The sequence below is a fragment of the Pseudophryne corroboree genome, chromosome 7 (genome assembly GCF_028390025.1).
Source record: "Pseudophryne corroboree isolate aPseCor3 chromosome 7, aPseCor3.hap2, whole genome shotgun sequence".
In the NCBI taxonomy this organism is placed as follows: Eukaryota; Metazoa; Chordata; class Amphibia; order Anura; family Myobatrachidae; genus Pseudophryne; species Pseudophryne corroboree.
The window spans coordinates 57,125,204-57,148,197 of NC_086450.1; the positions used below are offsets into that span (position 1 = coordinate 57,125,204).

General features: G+C 45.4%; 1 protein-coding gene across 1 annotated transcript in view; it reads right to left on the reverse strand.

The window, feature by feature from the left end:
• Positions 1 to 22,939, reverse strand: part of LOC134944001 (uncharacterized) — a 129,218-nt gene extending 106,279 nt beyond the window's left edge. The window contains exons 1-2 of the mRNA XM_063932546.1: positions 22,829 to 22,939; positions 4,685 to 4,845 (exon numbers count right to left, since the gene is read on the reverse strand). Coding sequence (XP_063788616.1) covers positions 4,685 to 4,845; positions 22,829 to 22,939 — 272 coding nt within the window. The remainder of the gene's footprint in view (positions 1 to 4,684; positions 4,846 to 22,828) is intronic.
• Positions 22,940 to 22,994: the final 55 nt, after the last annotated feature.

Below are 22,994 nucleotides of genomic sequence, written 5' to 3' on the forward strand. Positions count from 1 at the left end.
TGGCCTCCGCCATCACTGCTCTGCTCCTTGTTCCACCCTGGCGGTTTATGTGCGCCACTGCTGTTATGTTGTCCGACTGAATCAGGATGGGCAGGCCGCGAAGAAGATGTTCTGCTTGTAGAAGGCCATTGTAGATGGCCCTTAATTCCAGAATGTTTATGTGCAGACAAGCCTTCTGGCTTGACCATTTTCCCTGGAAATTTTGTCCCTGTGTGACTGCTCCCCAACCTCGCAGACTTGCATCCGTGGTTACTAGGATCCAATCTTGGATTCCAAACCTGATAACTTTGGAGCCACCACAGGAGAGAAATCCTGGCCCTGGGAGATAGGCTTATCTTCCGGTGCATGTGTAGGTGAGACCCGGACCACTTGTCCAACAGGTCCCACTGAAAAACCCTGGCATGGAACCTGCCAAACGGGATGGCTTTGTAGGCCGCCACCATCTTCCCCAGCACCCGAGTGCATTGATGAATCGACACCCCTGCCGGTTTCAGAATCCCCTTGACCATGTTCTGTATTTCCAGAGTTTTTTCCATTGGGAGAAAAATTCTCTGCAGTTCCGTGTCCAGAATCATGCCCAAGAACGACAGCCGTGTTGTCGGAATCAACTGTGACTTTGGCAAATTTAGGAGCCAACCATGTTGCTGCAGAACTGTCAGGGATAGCGCAACGTTTTTTAGTAACTGCTCCTTTGATCTCGCCTTTATCAGGAGATCGTCCAAGTACGGGATAATTGTGACACCCTGCTTGCGCAGGAGCGCCATCATTTCCGCCATTACTTTGGTGAAAATCCTCGGGGCCGTGGAAAGACCAAACGGCAACGTCTGAAATTGGTAATGACAATCCTGAACAGCAAACCTCAGGTAAGCCTGATGTGGAGGATATATGGGGACATGTAGGTAAGCATCCTTTATGTCAACTGACACCATAAAATCCCCCCCTTCCAGACTGGAAATCACTGCTCGGAGAGATTCCATCTTGAATTTTAATCTTTTCAAATATAGATTGAGGGATTTTAAGTTTAGAATCGGTCTGACCGAGCCATCCGGCTTCGGGACCACGAACAGGCTTGAATAAAACCCTTCTCTCCGTTGTGACGGGGGTACCGTGACAATGACTTGCTGTTGATACAGCTTTTGTATTGCAGCGCACACCACTTCTTTTTCCGGAAGAGAAGCTGGCAAGGCCGATTTGAAAAATCGTTGGGGGCACGTCTTGAAAGTCCAGTTTGTATCCTTGGGCCACAATTTCCAGCACCCATGGATCCAGGCCTGAGTGAGCCCAGACCCGACTGAAGAGCTGAAGATGTGCCCCCACCGGTGCGCACTCCCGCAGCGGAGCCCCAGCGTCATGCGGTGGACTTGGCAGAAGTCGGGGAGGACTTCTCCTGGGAGTTTGCCACAGCCGGTGATCTTTTTCCCCTTCCCTTACCTCTAGCAGCAAGGAAGGAGGACCCTTGTCCTTTTTTGAATTTACTAGACCGAAAGGACTGCATCTGATACTGAGGCGTTTTCTTTTGCTGTGGAGGGACAAAAGGTAGAAAAGATGATTTACCCACGGTAGCTGTAGATACCAGGTCCGCGAGGCCCTCACCAAACAAAACACCACCTTTATACGCCAGAGCCTCCATAGCCTTCTTAGAGTCAGCATCACCATTCCATTGATGAGTCCATAATGCTCTCCTAGACGAGATTGCCATGGCATTGGCCCTTGATCCCAAGAGGCCAATATATCTCGCAGCCTCCCTTAGATAGACTGCAGCGTTCCTGATATGACCCAGCGTCAAAAGAACGCTATACCTATCCAGGGTGTCCATGTCAGTTAATAAGTTATCTGCCCACTTTTCAATTGCACTACTCACCCATGCTGATGCCACTGCAGGTCTGAGCAGTGTACCCGTAGTGACATAAATAGATTTCAAGGTAGTTTCCTGCTTACGATCCACAGGATCCTTTAGGGCCGCCGTGTCAGGGGACGGGAGCGCCACCTTCTTGGACACCCGTGCTAGAGCCTTGTCCACATTGGTGGTCGAATCCCACTATTTCCTATCCTCAGAGGGAAACGGGTATGCCATAATAATTCTCTTGGGAATCAGCAACTTTTTGTCAGGAATTTCCCAAGCCTTTTCAAAAAGACTATTCAGTACATGAGAGGGAGGAAACGTAACCGGAGGTTTCTTTCCTTTAAACATACAGACCCTTGTCTCAGGAACAGCAGGGTCTTCCGTGATATGTAACACTTCTTTTATTGCCACAATCATGTACTGAATGCTCTTAGCCAGTTTAGGATTCAACCTGGCATCACCATAGTCGACACTGGAGTCCGAATCCGTGTCGGTATCTGTGTCTGCTATCTGGGTAAACAAACGTTTCTGTGACCCTGAGGGGGTCTGAGTTTGTGACAAAACATCTTCCATGGATTGTCTCCATGCTTGGTTCTGAAACTCAGATTTGTATAATCTCTTATGCAACGAAGCCACACTCCACATATCTACCCAACCTGCGCACTGTATACCTCTGTGCCAGATCTTAAAAGAGGTTTTATTGCTGACCAGGGTGCCCCCCCCCTGCGCCCTGCACCTGTGTAGTGTCGTTTGTGAGTGGGAGCAATGGCGCGCAGCGCGACCGCTGTGCGGTACTTCCGAGACTGATGTCTTCTACCGCCTTCACTGAAGTCTTCTTTGCTTCGGTTACTCACTCGGCTTCTCTCTTCTGACTCTGTGAGGGGGATGGCGGCTCCGGGAACGAGCAGCTAGGCTATACCAAGTGATCAGACCCTCTGGAGCTAATGGTGTCCAGTAGCCTAAGAAGCAGAGCCTGTTGCCAGCACTAAAAACAATAAACCTAGCAGAAAGTATTTTCTAGAGAAACTCTGTAGAGCTCCCCTAGTGTGTGTCCAGTCTCTCTGGGCACAGAATCTAACTGTGGTCTGGAGTAGGGGCATAGAGGGAGGAGCCAGTTCACACCCATTTAAAGTCTTAAAGTGCCCATGTCTCCTGCGGATCCCGTCTATACCCCATGGTCCTTTTGGAGTACCCAGCATCCTCTAGGACGAAGGAGAAATTGTAAAAATTTAAAAAAAACCTAAAAAAAAGTGTCGACCATATGGTGACCTTTTGACCCTGTCAACCTTATGACCAGGGTTGGACTGGCCCACAGGGGAACATGGGAAACCACCGGTGTGCCCCATCACCTGGGGGTCCACCTGTTCCTCTAGGGACCAGATTCCAGACTGTGCACTTGAATTACTCATTATATATGTTACCTTATACTGCACAGGACTATTGTGTATTTTCTACAGTGCATTTCTGAAATTAATGTAGTATGTACTAGCGGTATTTACTACAGTATATATATTTACAAGGGGTTCACTACGATATGCCGGCGGTCGGGCTCCCGGCGACCAGCATACCGGCGCCGGGATCCCGACTGCCGGCTTACCGACAGTGTGGTGAGCGCAAATGAGCCCCTTGCGGGCTCGCTGCGCTCGACACGCTACGGGCACGGTGGCGCGCTACGCGCCACACTATTTTATTCTCCCTCCAGGGGGATCGTGGACCCCCACGAGGGAGAATAAGTGTCGGTATGCCGGCTGTCGGGATCCCGGCGCCGGTATACTGTGCGCCGGGATCCCGTCAGTCGGCATACTGAAGACCACCCATTTACAAGACCATGCACTCTCTAATGGTTAGCCAAGCCTCTGTGGCAACTGTCCACACCCCTAAACATAGGCCCCTACCAATGTATTTCCCCTGGTGGGCCATTCATGCCCCAGTCTGACACTGCTTATGAACCAATCGACCTTTTGACTAGATCTTATGGTGTCGACATTTTAAGTATCACCCACCTCCCCACTGCAATAAACCCCTGCATTAAAACTGTGTTCCTGCTTTTTACCCTGTACAGTACTGTACCTGCTGTTTATCCAGTAAACCCAGCATTCTGTGTGGTCTAACAGTCACTTTCACATTCACTGTGTCCCTATTGTGACCCCAATAGGCTACATTTTAAGATAAATATATAAGTATATAAATATATACAGTATATATAAGTTTAGCTTTCATAAATGAATAATAAAAAGAAAAAAATTATTTCAAATGAAAAATTTTCAATAGAGGTATTGTTAGAATGCTATGAAATTATAGGGGATACGGTCATTAGGTCGACCACAATTAGGTCGACAGTCATTAAGTCGACCACTATTGGTCGACATGCATTAGGTCGAGATGGTCACTAGGTCGACATGTACTAGGTAGACATGGAAAAAGATCAACATGCGTTTTTTCAAATTTTTTTTTACCTTTTTCATACTTTACGATCCACATGGACTACAACTGGGAATAAGTAACCTGTGCCGAGCGCAATGGTAGTGGAGCTAGGCACCTTGCCCAAAGCATGGCGAGCAAAGCAAGCCATGCAAGGGGACACGGTGAACTAACTGGGGTTCCCCATCACTTTACGAAGAAAACTACACCATAAAAAGTAAACAAACTCATGTTGACCTTTTTCCATGTCGACCTTGTTCATGTCGACCTAATGACTGAGTCAAACTATTTCAGGTGTCGACCTAGTCACTGTCGACCAATAGTGGTCGACCTATTGACCCATACTCAATTATAGAAATAACGTGATTTTCAAGGTTGTAGCTGCTAATATTTAGATATAAGACATGCCGGATTACTCACTGATAAGTGACGTTCTCCTGTGGTGTACATTTTCTTGCTACATGTATCTGACTTTCACTTATATCTATTCCAATCACTTTGCTGAAATGTTCTGCCAGAGGTCTTGTGGATCTTCCTGTACCACAGCCAGCGTCTACAGCCAGTTCAAAGGGTCGTCCCTTCTGTTGAGAAAAGAAAAATGACCTTTCCATATTTATTGATTTCCTCAGGGGCAGATCACTTTAAGGTAGGGGCTTATCAAGGCAAATGGCATGCAGGTATAGAGTCTTCAATCACCTACAGTATAATGTTAAACAGGCCCTTAGCAATACAGTACCTCACAACTGTCCCGATATTCATGGGACTGTCCCATTTTTTGGGGGGACTATCCCGAATTTCCCTTCCTCGATGTTGGGAGGTATGCCTTAGCTGGTCTGGTTCCCATAGGAAGCTAAAGGATGTGATATACTGTATGTAGGCTTTTCTCAGCTCACCAAGAAGTCCTACCACTCATTTTACTTTACAACACATCTGTGGTTGCTACAAAATCCAAATCTTAAATTCATTTCTGAACCAGTCAATTCCTGGTGCATAGAATGGAGCACAGACAGGTGAGTAACTGGGAGAAATCCAACCCTACAGTACAGTAACTAGACTTTTTGGTGCCCTGTGGCATAAAGAGAATAGGGACATACAATGCATGTCCTCATGGGAAAGGGTCATAACAAAATTGATCCCAGAGAAGGTCCATGATATGATAACCCTTCCCACATTATATATATTGTGACAGGAACACTGGAATAGTGTTTGAGGACAGGTATGTTTGTCCCAGGTTCCTGTCTTACATGTTTTAGGAAAAGGAAAAACTTCCAGGAAAAGGTTTGTTTTGTTAGCAGCTTTTCAGTCTGTTGGAAAAGCTGGATAAGGGCCCTGAGAGAGAGAGAGATGGCAAGTTCCAGACAGTGGGCCCAGTTCGGGTCTTTTGCCTCACGGAGGGCTAATCAGGGATTTCAGCTGTGGTTTATGCAGATACAGCCCAGTGTGAAGTTGCTGAGACTCACCCTGAGGATTCAATATATGTCCTGGGTGAAAGCAGCTACAAAGCCGCCCGAAAAATCTGTTGACATGGAGGAACTTCTCATAACCTTGCTGCAAGCTACAGCGGCTCAGCAGGAGGCCAACAGACAACAGCAGGTGGCAATGGAGCAAAATAGGAGACTACAGCAGGTGGCTTTTGATGAACTTTACAGGCAACAGCATCAGGATAGAGAGGCCTTAACAGAAGTGGTGCAGAGCCTTGCAGCCCAGATTGGAGATGTCGCCGCCAGTGCTCCGACCAGCTCTAGTTCTATACGAGTCAGTCACTTCCTGCAGAAAATGACAGAGGCTGATGATGTGGAGGGATATCTGACCATGTTTGAAAGGACTGCCGAGCGTGAGAACTGGCTGAAAGCACAGTGGGCCAGTCTGCTAGCACCTTTTGTTTCAGGTGAGCCCCAAAAAGCGTACTTTGGTTTAAGCCCTGCCGAGACTCGGGACTATGACAAACTAAAAACTGAGATCCTGACCTGCCTGGGAGTCACGCTGTCAGAACGGGCACAACAGGTGCACCGTTGGGTGTATGCCATGGAGAAGCCTCCTTGCTCCCAGATGCACGACCTTATTCACCTAACAAAAAAATGGTTACAGCCAGAGACATTAACTGGTCCCCAGATGGTTGAAAGAGTCATTATGGACTGCTATTTTAGGTCTTTGCCCATGGTTCTGCGCAAGTGGGTGAACCATGGAATTCCAGATACCGCTGACCGGTTAGTGGACATGGTAGAGAGGTAGCTGGCAGCAGAGGAACTACTGATGATCACCCAGCAACCCATAGATCCCCGACAGCGCCCTTCAGTAAAGACTGGTAAGACTGTTCCATGGGAAAACGTTGCTGGACGGTTAAGAGAACGCAAAACTGGAGAGACTGTAAGTACTGGCCCTGGAGACAGGCCAATGGGGCTAGAAAGGTCTATGCCGCCCAAACGGGTTGATAATCGTGTGGTTAAATGTTTTAGGTGTGGTATGCCAGGTCATGTTATTGCCAATTGCCCAGTCACGCAAGAACCCATGCAATGTGATGCTGCCTTTGAATGTCGCAGAATGTCTTTCTTTGCTAGGTGAGCCTGTACTGTGGTACCTTCACCTGAGCTGGAAAAACAAATGTGTGATGTGTTCTTAGAGGGTAACCAGGTAGAGGCCTTGCTAGATTCAGGAAGTTTAGTTACCCTCATGAAAGCTGGGATAGTAAACCCCTTAAAGGTCCAGCAAATACCTATTGGGGTAACTTGCATACATGGGGATACCCAACATTATGTCACTGCTGAAGTGAATATAGAAACGTGTTGTGGGTCAGCAATTGTTAAAGCAGGACTGGTCCCCACGTTGGTGCCTCATTTATGGAAACTATGGGAATCCAGTTTAGCAACCGATGTGAGAAGTAAAGAGACAGTTGATAATACCGGTGATCTTATGGCTGTACTTGTGTCCTTGGAACTTTCTGACCCTTTACCTTTTGCTAGTTTGGCTGGGGAAGTGACAGATGGGGAGTCCAGTGAGGACCCTCTTGCTGGGAACAGAGACATAGTAGTTAGAACTGAAAGAGTACCTGACCTTGAGGCAAAGAAGGATCTGTTTGCGTCTGAACAGGTAAAGGATCCTACCTTAACAAAGGCTAGAGAGAATGTTACGATTGTTAATGGGGAACTTGTGGTACCAGGTGACAGGGTTACGTATCCATACATGGCCGTCTGTAAGGAGCTCTTGTACCACATGGTCAAAAGGGGTGAGGATGTGGTAGAACAGCTGGTAGTTCCCCAGCCTTATAGGAGAACGGTACTAGATTTAGCTCATAGTCACATTACAGCAGGGCATTTAGGCGCAGAAATAACCACTGAATGAGTTTTACAAAGGTTCTTTTGGCCAGGGGTTTATAAAGAAGTGTCTGAATATTGTTCTTCCTGTCCTGAAAGCCAGTATCATGCCCCTAGACCCCATTTTAGGAGCCCACTAGTTCCCATGCCAATTATAGAGGTCCCGTTTGACAGAATAGCCATGGATTTCATGGGGTCCTTGTTAAAGTCCGCTTGGGGCCATTAGTATATCCTGGTAATAATGGACTATGCCACTCGATATCCAGAGGCTGTCCCTTTATGCAATAACACAACCAAGGCGATAGCTAGGGAGCTGGTGCAGGTTTTTAGAAGATTGGGAATACCAAAATAAATTTTGACTGACCAAGGTACCCCATTTATGTTGAGGGTCATGAAAGAATTGTGCAAATTATTTAAGGTCACTCACCTCAGGACGTCCGTCTACCATCCCCAAACTGATGGGTTGGTAGAAAGGTTTAATAAAACATTAAAAAGTATGTTAAAAAAGGTTGTTGATAGAGATGGGAAAAATTGGGATTGTTTGTGGCCCTACTTGTTAATGGCCATCAGAGAAGTTCCTCAGTCCTCTACAGGGTTTTCTTCATTTGATTTGTTGTACGGTAGACACCCCAGAGGGCTGTTGGATATTGCCAAACAGACGTAGGAAGGACAGCCCACTCCTTATAAAAGCATTATTTAACATGTAACACAAATGCAGGATAGGATTGCAGCCGTGGTACCTATTGTCAGAGAGCACATGAAACAGGCCCAAAATGCTCGACAGAGGGTATATAACCAGAATGCCAGGATACGGTAATTTGCTCCTGGAGATAGAGTTCTTGTTTTGGTACCCACTGTGGAAAGCAAGTTCCTAGCTAAATGGCAGGGTCCATTTGAAATTAGGGAAAAAGTGAATTAGGTTAACTACAACGTATACCAACCGGGTAAGAGAAACCCGAACAAATCTACCATGTTAACTTAATCAAACCCAGGAAGGATAGGTTGTCTCTGTCAGTGGAGCCTTGCCCTTCTGTGTCTTCACCTCGGTCGCTTCCCACAGTAAAGGTGTCAGAGACATTATCAGCTGATCAGCGCCCATTATAAAACATGACATTGTCACAGAACCAGGGGTCAGGGTCAATTTAAATCCATATTGGATTCCTGAAGTTCAGCGAGAAGCTGTTTCTAAAGAAGTTAAAAACATGTTAGAACTTGGAGTTATAGAGGAATCTAACAGTGAGTGGTCCAGTCCCATAGTTCTCATCCCGAAGCCAGACGGCAGCATACGCTTCTGTAATGATTTTCGTAAGCTAAATGAGGTGTCCAAATTAGAAGCATACCCCATGCTCTGTGTGGATGAGCTTCTAGAAAGGCTGGGAACAGCCAGGTTTCTCACCACGTTGGACCTGACCAAAGGTTACTGGCAAATACCTTTAACTGATAGCGCAAAAGAAAAAACAGCCTTTTCAGTTCCGGAGGGGCTATACCAGTATAATATGTTACCCTTTGGGTTGCATGGGGCTCCAGCAACCTTTCAACGGGCAATGGATAAGATTTTGAGGCCCCATAGAAAGTATGCAGCTGCCTATTTGGATGATGTGGTAATTCACAGTACGGACTGGGGGTCCCACTTGGTTAAAGTACAAGGAGTGCTGGACTCAATCAGAGAGGCAGGGTTAACTGCTAACCCAAAGAAGTGCTGCCTCGCAATGGAGGAGGTTAAATACTTGGGCTTCTCCATAGGTAGAGGTTTAATTAGACCCCAATTGAATAAAATTGATGCTATTCAAAACTGGCCTCGTCCAGTGAATAAAAAACAGGTAAAGGCTGTTTTGGGAATAACGGGGTACTATAGACGATTTATTCCTAATTTTGCGACCACAGCAGTGCCGTTGTCAGACCTTACCAATGTTATGATTCCTGTACTCCAGACCGGAGGAGATCTTATGGCAGAGGTCTGAGTACAGGGAAAATAAGCTGGTTGTGGGAGCAGGAGAGCCTAGTAACCCCTGGCACCCTAACTCCGTTGTCTCGCCCGTGTTATCAGAAATCCCCTGCGAGACTATGGTTGCTTGAGCCCATGGCAGCCGCGTTCGAAGGGCGGATTATGTCTGCCCAACCCCGATGCCCCCGCAGGTCTTAAAGGGAGACAAGGGGAAGTCCGAGACAGGGTGATAACAAGGGGCCCTCTGACTAAGCAACCAGGCCAGGGGTTACAAGCTAACTAACTTAAACCAAAAGGTATGTGCGGACTAGCCGCCAGGGAAAAGGACAACCAAAGATCCCCTGATCCGTTACTCCTATCCAGCACCGCTGGATACCAGAGTGGATCTGTGGGAGCGGAATCCTCCGCAAAAGCTCCAGAACACAAGTAAACTAAATAATAAACAGTAAGCGGACAAGCCGCAACACACGGCTGAGCCGCGACTCACGAACACCACAAGATGTTAAAGGTGCTCGGTCAGACTCCAGGAACAGATGACAAACTTCCGAGTACAGGATCTCTGAGGACAGGAACAACCGGATTGAGCAGGACTGGAAACTCTCTGTAGCAGACACAGGCAAACAGGAAGCTATCACCGGCGTCTGTAAGGAGTCCTGAGGGTGCCTTTATTCAGGAACCCTCCAATCAAAATCCAGACAGGGTAATCAACTGAAATGCCGTGCAGCTTGCATGCTGCACGGCCAGCACACCATGAGGTAATCAGGACAGACCCAGCAACGGGGAACGCGGCTGAACGTGGCGTCCCCGTTGCTAAGGTCAGAGCGGCTCCGTGCGCCCGGCGTCTAGCGTTGCCAGGGAGCCGGCGGCTGTACGCGCACGGCGTCCCTGGTTGCTAGGCGCCGGGCCGCACCGACGAGCGGACCCCGGCGCCTAACAGTACCCCCCCCCCTTGAGGAGGGGTCAAGGAACCCCTAAAGCCGGGTTTCTGAGGAAATTCTCGAAAAAATGCCCTTTTGAGCCTCGGGGCATGAAGATCCTCATCCAGGACCCAAGACCTTTCCTCTGGCCCATAACCTCTCCAATGTACCAAAAAATAAAGCCGACCCCGGGACAACTTGGAATCGAGAACCTTCTCCACCAAGAACTCCTGCTGACCCTGTACATTTATTGGTGATCTCCCCTGAGATATTTTACGAGGAAATCTACTGGACGAAACATATGGTTTCAGTAATGAGCAATGGAAGGTATTTCCGATCCGTAAAGTTTTTGGTAAACGTAACCGGAAAGCAACTGGATTGACTTTTTTGATAATGAGAAATGGTCCAATAAATCTAGGACCCAATCTGGCTGAGGTTTGTCGAAGTTTAATGTTGCGAGTCGACAACCACACCCTGTCTCCTACTTTAAAAGTGCACGGCCGCCGGAGCCTGTCAGAAAATCTTTTTTCCCGGAATGCTGCTTTTCTGAGAGCCAAGTGCACTTTTTTCCAAATAAGTTTAAGATGAGAGGTCAGGGCCAGAGAGGAGACAGAGGAATGTTGAAAAAATGAATTAGCTCTGGGGTGAAAACCAAAAACTGCAAAAAATGGAGACACATTGGTGGAGGAATGACAGGCATTATTATAAGCAAACTCCGCCAATGGAAGAAACTCAGACCAGTCATTTTGGAGTTTGGCCGAGTACAAACGCAAATATTGTTTTAGAGATTGGTTAACTCGCTCAGTCTGCCCATTGGATTGGGGATGATAACCGGACGTTAAAGATAATTTCATCTTTAACGAAGCACAAAAAGACTTCCAAAATTGTGCAATGAATTGTGGACCCCTATCAGAAACAATATCAGTGGGTAAGCCATGGAGTCTGAAAACATGGCGGAGGAACAAGACTGCCAATCCCTGGGCAGATGGCAATCGGGGAAGAGCAATGAAATGGGCCATTTTGCTAAAACGGTCCACTACCACCCATATGACTCGGCATCCGGCTGACAGAGGGAGGTCCACCACAAAATCCATGGAGATATGCGACCATGGCCTAAGGGGAACATTCAAGGGCATAAGTTGACCTATAGGCAAAGAACGGGGAACTTTATGCTGTGCACAGACCTGACAAGAAAAAACAAACTCCTTAATGTCTTTGGAAAGACCAGGCCACCATACTGAGCGGGAGACTAATTCCAAAATCTTAGCGATTCCCGGATGCCCGGCAACCTTGCTATCATGAAACTCCGCCAAAACAGTAGCTCTCAAAAACTCAGGGACAAAAAGACGACCAGCAGGAGTATTTCCAGGAGCTTGATGTTGAAGCAGCTTTAACTGGGTAAATACATCCTGTGTGAGGCCTGCCCGAATGACTGAAGACGGAAGTATGGGAGTAACAGGACTATTGTCTTGAACTGGAAGAAAACTGCGTGACAGGGCATCTGCCTTAGTATTCTTGGAACCTGGCCTGAAGGTGATAATGAATTTGAAACGAGTAAAAAATAAAGCCCAACGAGCCTGCCGGGCATTCAGTCGTTTAGCAGATTCAATGTATTGAAGATTTTTGTGATCAGTCAAAACTGAAATGGTATGGGTCGCTCCTTCAAGCCAATGCCTCCACTCCTCGAAAGCCCATTTAATAGCCAGCAATTCCCGGTTACCAACATCGTAGTTGGATTCTGCAGATGAGAATTTCCTGGACATAAAGGCACAAGGATGTAATTCAAGGGAATCTGGATCCTTCTGAGAAAGGATAGCCCCAACTCCAACCTCCGAGGCATCAACCTCAACAATGAAAGGCAATTCTGGGTTGGGATGTCTAAGGACAGGGGCTGAGACAAAGGCTTGTTTCAAGGCGTGAAAAGATAACTCAGCTTCACATGACCAATTGGTAGGATCTGCTCCCTTCTTAGTAAGTGCCACAATGGGAGCAACTAGGTCAGAGAAAGAGTGAATAAATCTTCTATAGTAGTTGAATTGCTTTTAAGTTGGTGGGTTGCGCCCAACTAAGGATGGCTTGGAGCTTCTTTGGTTCCATACGGAATCCCCGAGGGGAACTAATGTACCCTAAAAAGGATACCTCCGTGACATGAAATTCACACTTCTCCAGTTTGGCATATAGGTGATTTTCACGTAATTTCTTTAGCACCTGACGCACCTGGGTAACATGTTGTTCTACAGAGTCAGAATATATCAAAATATCGTCTAAGTAGACTACAACGAATCTTCCAAGAAATTCACGGAGCACATCATTAATGAGATCCTGGAAAACTGCCGGAGCGTTTGACAGGCCGAATGGCATAACCAGATACTCATAGTGGCCTGATTGAGTACTGAATGCCGTTTTCCACTCATCCCCTGACATGATTCTGATGAGGTTATATGCTCCTCTAAGGTCAATCTTAGAAAAAAATCACAGCCGAACGTAGCTGATCAAAGAGGACAGAGATCAGCGGCAGAGGGTAAGTATTCTTTACTGAGATTTTATTCAAAGCTCTAAAGTCAATGCAGGGTCTCAGTGAACCATCCTTCTTCTCTACGAAGAAGAAACCTGCACTTAAAGGGGATTTAGATGGCCTGATAAAACCTTTCCCAAGGCTTTCTTTCACATACTCATTCATGGCCACAGTTTCAGGACCAGACAATGCATATAACCTTCCTTTAGGCAACGTGGCACCAGGAATTAGCTCAATGGCACAATCGTAAGGCCTATGGGGAGGCAGAATATCCGCATTGCCCTTGGAAAACACGTCAACAAAATCCTGATATTCCTCAGGAATGGGTGCAGGAACGGCGGCAGCTACTCGGATAGGAAGCGTAATACATTCTTTATTACAGATGGTACCCCATTGTAAGATCTCCCCCGACTGCCAATCAATGATGGGATTATGAAAGGCCAGCCAAGGGTGACCCAGAACCACAGGAACTGCTGGACAATGAGTAAGGAAAAACTCAATCTTTTCAGAATGCAGGGCTCCCACCGAGAGTAAAACAGGAGGTGTACCTAGAGAAATAACCCCATTGGACAAGGGACTCCCATCTAAACCATGCATGGTGACACACCTACCCAAGGTTAACTGAGGAATACCTAAGGCCTTGGCCCATGTTAAATCCATAAAGTTCCCTGCAGCTCCACTGTCCACAAAAGCAGAGACCGAGGAACAGAGGCTGCCAAAGGAAAGTTTAGCAGGAACTAACAGTGAGTTATTTGAGGAGATGAGCTGCAGACCAAAGTGAACCCCCTCACAATTCACTTGGTCAGGAAGTTTCCCGATTTGTTCGGACAACTACGGGCAAAATGTCCCTTACCTCCACAGTATAAACAAAGACCAGAATTTTGCCTCCTGGTTCTTTCTTCAGGAGACAGTTTGGAGAGACCTATCAGCATAGGCTCCTCCATGTCTACAGGAATGGAAAGCACACAAGGAGTAGACCCGACAGATGCCCCTTTTTCAGCCCTCCGCTCTCTGAGCCGACGATCTATCTTAATAGAGAGCTCCATGAGTTTATCGAGAGTCTCAGGAGCGGGATACTGAAGGAGACTGTCTTTTATAGATTCAGATAAGCCGAGGCGAAACTGACTGCGCAGAGCTGGGTCATTCCATCCACAGTCGTTCGACCAACGGCGAAACTCCGTACAATAATTCTCTGCGGGATTCCTACCCTGTCTAAGAGCACGCAACTGACTCTCAGCGGACGCCTCTCTATCAGGGTCGTCATACAATAGCCCTAAAGATTTTAAAAAGGCGTCTACAGACGATAAGGCCGGATCGTCTGTCTTTAAACCAAAAGCCCAGGTCTGAGGATCCCCCTGAAGCAGAGAAATAATAATTCCAACCCGCTGAGCCTCCGTACCTGAGGAGACTGGTCTTAAACGAAAATAAAGTTTACAAGACTCTTTAAAATTAAAAAACTGTTTTCTATCCCCAGAAAAACGGTCAGGCAGATGCATTTTTGGTTCAGGGATGACCCTCGGGGAAGTCCGTAACAGATCTTCCTGTGACCTCACCCGGAGGGACAGATCCTGAACCATCTGAGTAAGTTCTTGAATCTGACTAACTAGAAGCTGGCCAGGATTTGGCCCAATACCGGCGGGATTCATGAGGCCGACAAAATCTCCCAACTGAATAAGTGAAAAAATTAACTCCTGTTAATTAAAATTTTTTCTTTTGTCTGGCCGGTGATAATGTTATGATTCCTGTACTCCAGACCGGAGGAGATCTTATGGCAGAGGTCTGAGTACAGGGAAAATAAGCTGGTTGTGGGAGCAGGAGAGCCTAGTAACCCCTGGCACCCTAACTCCGTTGTCTCGCCCGTGTTATCAGAAATCCCCTGCGAGACTATGGTTGCTTGAGCCCATGGCAGCCGCGTTCGAAGGGCGGATTATGTCTGCCCAACCCCGATGCCCCCGCAGGTCTTAAAGGGAGACAAGGGGAAGTCCGAGACAGGGTGATAACAAGGGGCCCTCTGACTAAGCAACCAGGCCAGGGGTTACAAGCTAACTAACTTAAACCAAAAGGTATGTGCGGACTAGCCGCCAGGGAAAAGGACAACCAAAGATCCCCTGATCCGTTACTCCTATCCAGCACCGCTGGATACCAGAGTGGATCTGTGGGAGCGGAATCCTCCGCAAAAGCTCCAGAACACAAGTAAACTAAATAATAAACAGTAAGCGGACAAGCCGCAACACACGGCTGAGCCGCGACTCACGAACACCACAAGATGTTAAAGGTGCTCGGTCAGACTCCAGGAACAGATGACAAACTTCCGAGTACAGGATCTCTGAGGACAGGAACAACCGGATTGAGCAGGACTGGAAACTCTCTGTAGCAGACACAGGCAAACAGGAAGCTATCACCGGCGTCTGTAAGGAGTCCTGAGGGTGCCTTTATTCAGGAACCCTCCAATCAAAATCCAGACAGGGTAATCAACTGAAATGCCGTGCAGCTTGCATGCTGCACGGCCAGCACACCATGAGGTAATCAGGACAGACCCAGCAACGGGGAACGCGGCTGAACGTGGCGTCCCCGTTGCTAAGGTCAGAGCGGCTCCGTGCGCCCGGCGTCTAGCGTTGCCAGGGAGCCGGCGGCTGTACGCGCACGGCGTCCCTGGTTGCTAGGCGCCGGGCCGCACCGACGAGCGGACCCCGGCGCCTAACACCAAAGGGAAGCAGTCAAATATGGTCAAATGGAACCCTGATGCAGAAAAAGCATTCCAAGGGTTAAAAGTGGCTTTGTGTTCACAACCTGTATTGATAACACCAGATTTTTCAAAATAATTTGTTGTACAGAAGGTTGCCTCAGAGGTAGGGATAGGGGCCATGTTGTCCCAAACCAGAGATGGGGACGAACACCCTATAATTTATTTGAGTAGAAAACTCAATGAGCATGAAAAACGGTATGCTATATTAAGTGGGTATTAGATACCTTGAGATATTACCTCTTGGGTAGACAGTTCAGACTAGTGACAGATCACGCCTCTTTAAAATAGATGTATGTAAATAGAGGTCAGAATGCTTGTGTAACTAGATGGATTTTAAGTTTACTGTGGAACATAGAACGGGTACACAATTGGCCAACGCAGATGCATTGTCCCGCATCTTCTGTTTAGTCGCTACAAGTGTTCCGGCCCCTAGGTCGAAACAGGGGAGGGAGATATGCGACAGGAACACTGGAATAGTCTTTGAGGGCAGGTACGTTTGTCACAGGTTACTGTCTTACATGTTTTAGGAAAAGGAAAACTTCCAGGAAAAGGTTTGTTTTGTTAGCAGCTTTTCAGTCTGTTGGAAAAGCTGGATAAGGGCCCTGAGAGAGAGAGATGGCAAGTTCCAGACAGTGGGCCCAGTTTGGGTCTTTGGCCTCACAGAAGGCTAATCAGGGCTTTCAGCTGTGTAAGAGTGTTATAGGGCTGCTAGCCTGATCAGTGTGTGCAGACTGCCTGGGGAGAAACTGCAGAATCTCTGTAAGGGAACCCTGCTTCCTTATTCAAGTGAGCCATACAGTATTTACTGAAAAACTATATGTTTTGTTCAGAGACAGTCAGGAACATCTTGTGTATAGTTAGTGCCGGACAGGCAAGGTATTTTCTTTTGATGTTTATTTTATTTTCTGCTTAAAACTAGTTGCGGCCAGTTGCACCACAAAACTGGACTTTTATGATTTCTCAGCTGCTGCTCGCTGCCATCTACCCCAGGAGACGGCACCCTGTTCCCTACAGTGTTACAACATATATATATATATGTATATATATATATATATATATATAATATATATACTGTATATATATATATATATATATATATAAAACACTCACTTCTCCAGGGATGCAGAAAAAGTAGACAAGCTAGTACTCATGTGTATATGAAAGAAAAGCAGGATTTATTCCTTAACCAAACGGCATGGTGAAGTACAGCAAATACAGCCCGACAGCAGTTTCAACCGACTGGTCTTCCTTAGGGGCTAACCGCACTGTTGTCAGAACATGAAATATAAGCCTCAAATGGCACCACAATCAACCCAGCAGCATCAGGACATGGGCTGAGACAAGTCCGGACATGCCTAATGCATCCCCTGCTGTCTCCTCCCGCTCCATGACACTGGTAACTAAGCTAAACAAACCCGGTGTCATGCATAGCAATGGCTCCGGAGCGCAGCAAAACATGCGGCGGGTGGTCTCAGCAGCCTGACTAGTAAATGGCATGCTGATAGTGAGAGGAATTGCAAGGACGCTGTATGTCAAAACAGCAGTGAATGAAATGAAGTGATGTGTTTAAAAAATAAAAGGAATAGTGCTGAAGCTCCGCAGAGCAGGGTTCCAAGAAAGTGCTGGCTAGAAAGTGCAGGGTGCAAAAAGCAGGAAGGAATGACAGGTCTAATAGAAATAATAGCAGGTGACACAAGGACAACCCTCAAAACAACCTACTGCAAAGCAATGCCCACTTGTTACGGCAATCTATATAAATAAGAATATACTGTATGTGCAAAGAGAATCCAAACTGTCCTATTGGGGAGAAAACCCACAGAATGCACAATGTCCGCTGCCTTGTGGTATTAAGTGAGTGATGTACAGCACCCAGTATTCCCAGATCGTCACCGATACTGGTACTGACTGGGCCCAACACTGCTTAGTTTCCAAGATCAGCCGTAATTTGCCAGTGTGGTATGGCTGTAAATATCACTAGACCAACATATGTTGTCTACTGGGGAATCCCATATAGGCAGCTGGAGTCTGATACTGCTAAATACAACACCAAAGATGGACAATAAGCTGCACATAGTGAGCAAGAGAGGGTCTGCATGGTGGATGTTGAAAGCGAGGGTGAAAGGAAAGGTGTCAATGCTTGTGAAGTGGGGACCTGTCAGGATCGAGTCTCTAGATCTATAAAGACACACGGCGGTGTCTGAAAGCACATAGCATGCAGAGAGCATCAATGACAGGACACACGGCGGTGTCTAAGAAAATTAAACCAAACAGCGGAATGCAGAGTCCAACAAAAAGTCACTATAATATGTCACAGGAAACAACCTTAACGAAAATCTTCATTAAGGCCAATCAGAGTAAAAGGCAATTAAGTCTGTGTATCCATTGTAGTTCTCGTTGTAGCAAAATTCTGTCCCGATCACCCCCACGTTGTAGGGGCAGTATGTGATCAATGATACAACATTTGAGCTGGTTAACAGTATGATGTGCATCCCTGAAGTGTCTTGCGACCGGTAAGTTAGTAAAGTCTTTTGAGGTGTCTGTAGCAACTAGGCACTTCTTGATAGATGAGCGGTGTTGGCTGAGCAGTTCTTTCATCATTCTACTAGTCTTGCCGACATACAGACGGTTGCATGGGCATCTCAAAATGTAAACAACAAATCTACTGTTACAGTCCAGCCTATATTTGATGGAATATTCCCTCCCATCAGTGGGATTTTTGAAGCGATTGCCTATTATCAGAAAAGAGCAATTCGAACATCCTGTACACTTAAATACTCCCAGTTGGCGGTAAGCCAATTGGACATCTGTCTAGGTTTCCGATGTGAAAAGTCTGTCTTGACCAAAAGGTCCTTGAGATTCGGTCCTCGTCTATAAGCAAATCTTGGTATTAGAGATAAGTTTTTTTTCAATGTCGGATCACTGGAGATCAAATGCCAATGTTCCCTGATGCGGTTACGTATAAAGGCTGATGCCATAGTGAACATACTGGAAAAATTGAGCCTATCCCGATCTTTATTGGTAGGATCAGTTTTCACATGTAGAAGTTCAGTTCTGTTAAGTTTTTCAATCCGCGATAAAGCATTATTGATTTCATTCTTGGAGTATCCTCTGTCCAAGAATCTCTGGCACATAGATTCCAAAGCTCCTGGTAATTCCGTTGGATTAGAGGTGATGCGTATCACCCTCAGCAGTTGAGAGAAAGGCAAGCCCTTTTTCAAAGGCGCTGGATGAAAACTGGAGTGCAATAAAAGAGTGTTACGGTCAGAGTCCTTACTGTAGATTGAAGTTAGCAATGTATTATTTTCCTTTTTGATGGTCACATCCAAAAAATTAATTTGTGTTTTACTGAAGGTCAAATGGAATCTGATGGTTCCAGGGAGGGCATTGAGTTCATTGATGAATTCCAAAAGATGTTCTTCACTGCCTTGCCAAATAAAAAATAAATCATTGATGTATCGTACATAAAATGCTAAAAAGTGACAAAAACGTGAATTACCAATGATGTGCACCTGCTCATATGCTGCCATAAAAATGTTGGCATAAGTGGGCGCCATGTTAGAACCCATGGTGGTCCCTTGTTTCTGTAAGTAGAAACAATTTTCAAAAAGTAAATAATTTTTCTTGAGGATGACGTCAATGAGTAACATAAGAAAGGAGACTGGCGGTCCAAAATATGCATCGCTGTTGTTGAGAAGAACTCTGCATGATTCAATACCCTTTATATGGGGGATGTTGGTATCCTCTGTCACACTCTCCACTCCTAATTTCCTCAAAAAGTCAGAGGTGTCCTCTATATAGCTGGATGTTCTCCTAACCAGTGGTTGTAGATAAAAGTCGACCAATTGGGAAAGGGGCTGACACAGGGACCCTCTGGCCGAGATAATAGGTCGTCCAGGAGGCTGAGTTAGTGATTTGTGTATTTTTGGAAGTGTATACAAAAATGGAATTTTGGGATGTGTGGTGGTCAAAAATTCAGCTGTGCTTTGATTGATATAGCCATTGTTGAGTTCCATTTGTATAATAGAGTCAATCTCTGTTTTGTACACTCCTGTTGGATCGTAAGTGAGTTTCTGATAACACATGGTATCCGAGAGTTGGCTGTTGGCCTCCCGTATGTAGTAGTCATAATCAAGGAGTACGATTCCTCCGCTTTTGTCCGCAGCTCTGATGATTAACTGGGTGTCGTTGCGCAATGAGTCAATAACTTTTCTCTCTCCCAATGTGATGTTGTGATGGTTAATTCTTTGGTTGGCGATGTATGGAATGGTATCCCTTTTGAGAACCCTCATAAAAGTGTGTAAAGAAGGGTTTTGTGATGGTGGGTCAAATAGGCTTGGCTTTTTTCGTAAACTTGACTGGTTAGTTGAGGATGTTGATCCTGAATCGAGGTTAGTTCCTGCAAAAAAATCTTTAAGCCGAAGTTGCCTGCCAAATTTGTAAAGATCCACATGCCATTTAAATTCATCCTGTGTTACTGTGGGAACAAAGGATAGGCCTTTGTTCAGAATGGACAGTTCGTCAGGTGTTAAGGAATGCTGGGACAGATTGAATACTACCATTTCTAATTGTGTTTTTGTTGTCTTTTCCTTTCTTTTTCTCCTACCTCGACGGGTGGGTACAGCGGGTTTTTTGGCGGTCTTCTATTCCTGGAGGATCTCGGTAAAGATGTAAAGTTTTGGCCAGAGGTAGATGGAGCGTCTGAGTCACGTGCCGAAGTTTGGGACTGGCTGTCAATGTCTGTAAAGGGTTGTATAGGTCTTCTGCCACGTTGGAACTGTGGTTTATATCTTCGGGGTTCACTACGCAAATACCAAGGATATACCCTGTTATCCTTGTAGTCCAATTTGACCTGTTTGTACTTGTTCTTTTTGAACTTCAGCAAATCACCTTTAAATTTATCTATGTCCTTGTTCAACTTGGACAGAAGCTCACTGTCTGGGGTTTGGATTGACTTAAATACGTCTGATGCTTCTAATTCGGAGATGTCCTTCCTGATATCATTCAAATCAATGCCTGCCTGTTCAATCACCAGCAGCATTAAGTCAAATGAACACTTATTCAGTATGTTGCACCATCTGGCGCAGAAATCATTGCTATGTCTTCCCAGTGTGGGTTGGTTACGCAACCGGAATCCCCTGGGAATAAATTGCTCTTTATAATATTGCGATAAGGTAAGTCCATGGAGTTGAAGTTCAACTTCCCATTTCTTTAATCTTAGGAGATCACTGATAAACTCCTCCGGACTGTCAGTGTGAAAGGCCAGTGAGTCAGTGTCATCAAAGAGAATGCGTTCTGCATCAGCATCATTAAACTGTAGCACAAATGTAATTTCCTTACTGGTAGACATTGAAAAAAAGAAAAACTATAATGATAGATATTTGTTTGCTCAGACTAGTAAAGGCATGCTTGATCACACACCAAAAGGCTGTATATGTGCAAAAAAGATACTGGTAACAAGAAAAAAAAAAAAAAATAACCGAGGAGAGAACATGTAAACTCCACGGGGCAAGTGCACATCAAAAAATTGAGTAACAATAGGAAATCATGACAGCACTCAAAGCTGTCGTGATTTCCATGATTTCATATACATATATATATATATATACATATATATATATAAATATATATAAAGGATTTTTTCTGACTGGCACTCCAATACTTTACATTCTGCAACCGGTGCTCGTCCACGGTCACCTCCACAACCCAAACATAGATACCACAAAACGGCGGCACTCCAAGGCTTAATAAATCCACAACAGAGCAGTGTTTAATCCAACGTTTCAAAGTGGTTTTTATCCCTGACGAAAAAGTAAACCACTTTGAAACATTGGATTAAACTCTGCTCTATTCTGGATTTATTAAGCCTTGGAGTGCCATTGTTGTGGTATCTATCTATCTATCTATCTATCTATCTATCTATCTATGTATATATATTTAGAGAACACTGCAAGGAAATAGATTTGGACACAAATCCTCTTTAAGCCACATTCGCAGCTTGTTGTTACTCAGTGACAATACCCTTTATTAAATAACACATTTCAATATAATGCCATACCCAGGATTCAAACCCATAACCTCTTTCATTCCTGTCAAAGACCTTACTCATTGAACTATTTGATCCTGTATAAAAACGATGAGATTTCTAAATATATGAAGCTACTTCCACTTTGTAAAAATAATAATCAGCATTGCAATTGATCAGATCTATATAGTATGCAGCCACAAATCCAATCCCTTACAGCCACACACAACGTACTGTAGATCTACTCAGCTGCAATGCTGATCTTTTTTTTTTTTTCAAATAGTACAAAGCAAGTTTCACGTAGTTAGAATTCTCTATCTTAGAATTCTCTAGCATTCTATGTAAGGGCAGATACAATAGATCAATGAATAATGTGTCTGACTGCAAAGCCACATGTGATGGGTTTGAGTCCCGGCAGCAGTCAGCATCTTGAAATGTAATAAAGGACAGTGTGGCTGAATAACAAAGAGCTCTCAAGTTAAGTTCATTAAATTCATATACTGTAGGTATTAGTGACGGAAGGGGTAGGGTGAGGGAGGGGCGCAGGTCTAGAGGGGCTGGCCATCAAAAAAGGGGGAAAGATACAAGTGAAAGTACTTAAAACAGATAATTGGCAAGTGCTGCCAACAACGCCCCCTACCCTGCATCGTTATGTGCGGTGGCTGGCACACCTCTCACATACCTAGTTAGGGTGCCCTGCTACAGCATGTGCAATTACACTTATAGGAGTTTATCACAAGTTCTACAGTATAATACCCTTGCTCTAAATATTGTTCATATCTAACACTTCAGCCACTGTTAGTTATGTAATTAATCCCTGAGAGTGTGGGGCAGGAGCATGAGGCAGAAGAGTGAGGCTCTTTATATATTTAACTTTGTACGTAGCATCATATGTCCCAACCCTTTGTGAGAAGGATGTTTCCGCACTTCAGTAATTTGAACATCAGGTAGGATGAAAATCAAAGGCAGTGTTACATAACAATCAAAAATTCAATATACTGTACACTACTAATATCCCCAAAACCTTAATCCACCATTGGATATTGCATATAGTCATCATTACTCTATTAATCATTCACAGCGTATACAGTATTTGGTGCTTATTTACCTTCTCTTCCAAGTAGCTTACAATAAGGTTAAGTACTTTTTTGGAACCAGGGACCATGTTATCCTGATAGACTTTTGAGAATTCTTCATTTTTGAATATTTCAGTATCCATCTGTACAGATCTGAACATTGAAAGGTGTCAAGTAAATGAATTTCAGATTGTTTTA